Source organism: Triticum dicoccoides, chromosome 4B (genome assembly GCF_002162155.2).
Source record: "Triticum dicoccoides isolate Atlit2015 ecotype Zavitan chromosome 4B, WEW_v2.0, whole genome shotgun sequence".
In the NCBI taxonomy this organism is placed as follows: domain Eukaryota; kingdom Viridiplantae; phylum Streptophyta; class Magnoliopsida; order Poales; family Poaceae; genus Triticum; species Triticum dicoccoides.
Genome location: NC_041387.1, coordinates 595183804 through 595187415, shown reverse-complemented (window position 1 = coordinate 595187415; position 3612 = coordinate 595183804). Strand labels below are relative to the sequence as shown.

The following is a 3612-nucleotide window of genomic DNA, read 5'->3' as shown; positions in this document are numbered from 1 at the left end:
CACAAAAAAACAACTGTTCCCCTACACAAAAAACAACTATCTTTTGTTGCATGTGTATGATTTAATATCTTCACACCGCCGTGTGCTGGTAATCTCACCACCTCGCCGAAGAGGTGATCAGACAACAGGTGTTGCATGGAACCAAACAACGTGTAGTTGCGTGAACCGAGCCAATGCGGACAACCAAAAGCTATGGCAAAATTACTCTGCTAATGCAAGAGGACTAGATGGGGACAACCAAACCAAGTGCAGATGTCGATATTTTGCCTGTTTTTTTTTAACCAGACTCAGTTGAGCCAGGCTGAGCTAGCCAGAGCCGGCTCACAAGGCTACCAAACACGTCCCAAATTTCCCATTCTTTTCCAACAGTAAAGAGAAACATCCTTAGAGCGTTTGTTTGGTCCTGGGTTGGAATGAACTTTGTCAGTTACGTCCATCGTATGTATCACACATTGACACGCTAGCTATTAAAATTATTTCTGGATTTATTTTAGGATTTCCGGTGATGCGCATTCAGTGGGTGGAGACGTTCCGTCGACGACGAGGCGCCTACGATGACTTCGTAAATCTTAAGATGATATGCCGGCTCAGTCTTTCGAAGGCGCTCATAGGGGTAGGGCGTGCGTGTATGTGTTCATAGGAGTGAGTGTATGCGCGTGTATATGAGCGCTTGTGTCTGTACTAATGTTCAAAAAAAAAAGCACAGCTCTACAAGTGAGAGCTGCTATGATATGTTTTGCGCCGCATGGTTGCGGAGCGCATAGGCTCGAACAATTGTCTATTTGCTTTAGGCAAGCGAAAACATTCACCCATTTGTATTAGCCAGACACGACTGAAGAACAGACAGACTGCCATTTCACAAGCAACACGAGACGGCGCAAAAGGAAGAAGATCGAACGAATAACTTAACGGGCAACTCAACCGGGCTATTTACACCTCTCAATCCTCGCTCCTACGTTATTTTGTACAGTTGGTATAAATTATGGATGCTTCATCTCCATTCTCCTTCGCACCAGGATCCTGTGTTCTGTACAGCAGCGCTGCTCTTGTAGTTCTTCCAATCCAAGCCAAAAAACATGCAAGGCCAGCTCTGGAAAGATATCAGCTACAGCCGTTTCTGCTTTCAAGAGCCGACGCCGCGGTCTCGACGGTTCCGAGCAGGCACGAGTAGGCCTTCTGCTTCAGCCGCTCGATGGTTTCGACCAAACCGTCGTCAGGTTTCCCCGCCTCGCTCTGCAGCTGCTGATCAAGCCAGTTGCTGGTCTCCTTGAGCTGCGACAGCCGGACCGCGATCTGCCCGTCGCCACCCTTGGACTGCCCTCTCACCCGTTCTCTGGTGCTGTTCTTCGCTCGGCTCTCAAATTTGAATCCGGACGCAAGTGCGTCTTCCAGGAAGTTCAGAAACCATGACTGTGATTCCCTTTTCAGATCGATCCACGACCTGCGGATCTCCTTGAAACCATCCTCTCTGGCCCATTCCAGCTTTCCACTGGTATACGCATCGTCGGGGTTCTTCGCTGCACCACTTCCAGCAGCTTTGTTCTGAGATGCAGAAACTTTCCTCCATGGCTTTTCTTTCTCTGGTCGCGATTCCTTGCCAGAATCTGGCGAGTTATCTTTCCAGAAAATGTTTTGCTGAATGATAAGCCGGTTCAGCTGAAAAAACTTGTTGACTGCGCCATGCGGATCCTCCTCGGCGGATTTCAGTATCTCGGTAAAAATTCTGTAGAAGGTGACATGGAAGTTAGTTTCATTCAACACATGCAGTACAGTAGCAGACAATTCATATCAAAACTACAATGCTAATAAAGAAACAGAGGTGTACTACTTACCCAAGGCCTTTCACAAGAGATGCAGCAGCAGTAGCCTCCCTTTGAGCCTCTGCTGCTACTATAAGAGCAATAGTCTTCCTCCTGACAACCGCCTATTCACATAAAGAAATGAATGTACAGCATGGTTCAGAATAATTTCGCGAAGCTTTTTTTGCACATAAAAGAATAGTTCGAAGTAATGGTTTGCAGTTCATAAATGCCCAGGTATACACACATGACACATGTTCAACTAATAGAAGACCTGAAATTCAGCCCTTTGTTGCAATTTACAGATGATAAAATATACCTTTCCAGATTTGATCAAGCATGTTGGAAGGGTATCCCAGGACACGGTTTCTGTGACTCTTCTTTTAATATTAGGCACAGAAGAAACTGGACTGGAGGTAGCATTTGCCTTTGCTGGCACACTGATTCTCGGTGGTGAAGTTCTCGCTGGCGTTGGTGGTGAACTCCTGAGCTTTGGCGGTGAAGTTCTCGCTGGCGTTGATGGTGAACTCTTATAAAGCTTTGGCGGTGAGCTTCCTTCAGTTGCTGATTCCCTTTTTATGTCTCTTGGCATTTGCTTCTTCATTACAGCAGAACCGTTCTGACTGAGTGGCCTGCCATTATTCTTGCGTATGTCTTTATTAACTTCTTGTTTTGTAGAAGCTAACTTGGCATTATTAGGAGACGTAATATTTGGTCTTTCCTGCAATAACAGCAACAAACATAATCACCAACCATCCTAGATGCATTTTTATGTCATATATTTGTCTGCTTAGAAGCCATTGGGCTCATATATTATCTGATCTCATATAATTCCCATTAGCATATCACATTCTCAGACCACAATATAGTTAAGTTTAAAGTTATGTTGATCATGATCATACGCATACCTGAGGTTTTGGCTCTTGTTTCACTTTCGTAGCACTAGAGACCAGCTTTTGGTTTGCATCGCAAACACTACTTCCTCCATTACTACTTTTGTCACTATCCATGCTAGAGTTTAGATTGGTAATTTTACCATTGTTGCTTGATATCCCAAGCATGTAACGGGAAGCAACACCGGCCTTCTGCTCTTTGATGACTACCTTCCTCTGAGAGTTTTCCTTTTCACTCTCAGACAATTCAGTTGGCTTGGTAGTTTTCCGTTGTTGATCCAGTGCTTCCAAAACCCCAGAGGGAGTTGACATTTGCATCAAATCCTTTGGGTTTCCAATGAAAGGGTTCCTTCCTGGGACTGCTCTGACCCCAACAAGAACCGGAACAGGAACACTGGACTGAACCTTTTCAACATATATGAACTGTCCAAGTTGTAGTTTGTTTGATAAGATGAGTTCATTGTCCTCCTTTGATAAAGACACATATGTTGAGTGTGATGAATCTGAAACTTTTATGAAGAAACCATGGTCTGGCCAAAGTTCTGAACCAGTAATTGCAGGAACGATGCTAATAACTTGGAGAAGAATTGACCGGTGTTCTCCACATACTTTCACATCAGAGTTTATATGTTTGAGAACCTTTAACAGTATCCCTGGAGTAAGAGATGCCATATTCTTCTCGAAGCCAGCTTACCTATCTTTTCTCTGGGGATAATAGAATGGAAGTTAAGTGTGGTATAATTAGATAATAAAATCCACACAGCAACTAAAAGTACAATCTTGTGATACAAAAAAACAAACAGTTTTTTTACAGTATCAGATAAATCACTTTGTTGTATCAGAGGTTGAAAGACAGATTGAGTTGGAAACATAAGCCTAGTAAAGTCCATGAAAAATGTACAAAATAATGCGCTGTTCAA

At 43.8% G+C, this 3612-nt stretch overlaps 1 protein-coding gene across 3 annotated transcripts in view; it reads right to left on the bottom strand.

Moving 5' to 3' along the window:
* Positions 1-786: 786 nt before the first annotated feature.
* The window catches only part of LOC119291662, a 5285-nt gene continuing 2459 nt past the window's right edge, over positions 787-3612 (bottom strand). For 2 of the 3 annotated variants that reach the window (XM_037570464.1, XM_037570466.1), the window contains exons 2-5: positions 2708-3397; positions 2119-2520; positions 1833-1924; positions 787-1723 (exon numbers count right to left, since the gene is read on the bottom strand). In XM_037570464.1, coding sequence (XP_037426361.1) covers positions 1102-1723; positions 1833-1924; positions 2119-2520; positions 2708-3364 — 1773 coding nt within the window. In that variant the 5' untranslated portion in view covers positions 3365-3397 and the 3' untranslated portion in view covers positions 787-1101. The remainder of the gene's footprint in view (positions 1724-1832; positions 1925-2118; positions 2521-2707; positions 3398-3612) is intronic. The other variant, XM_037570467.1, reaches the window with a different exon arrangement.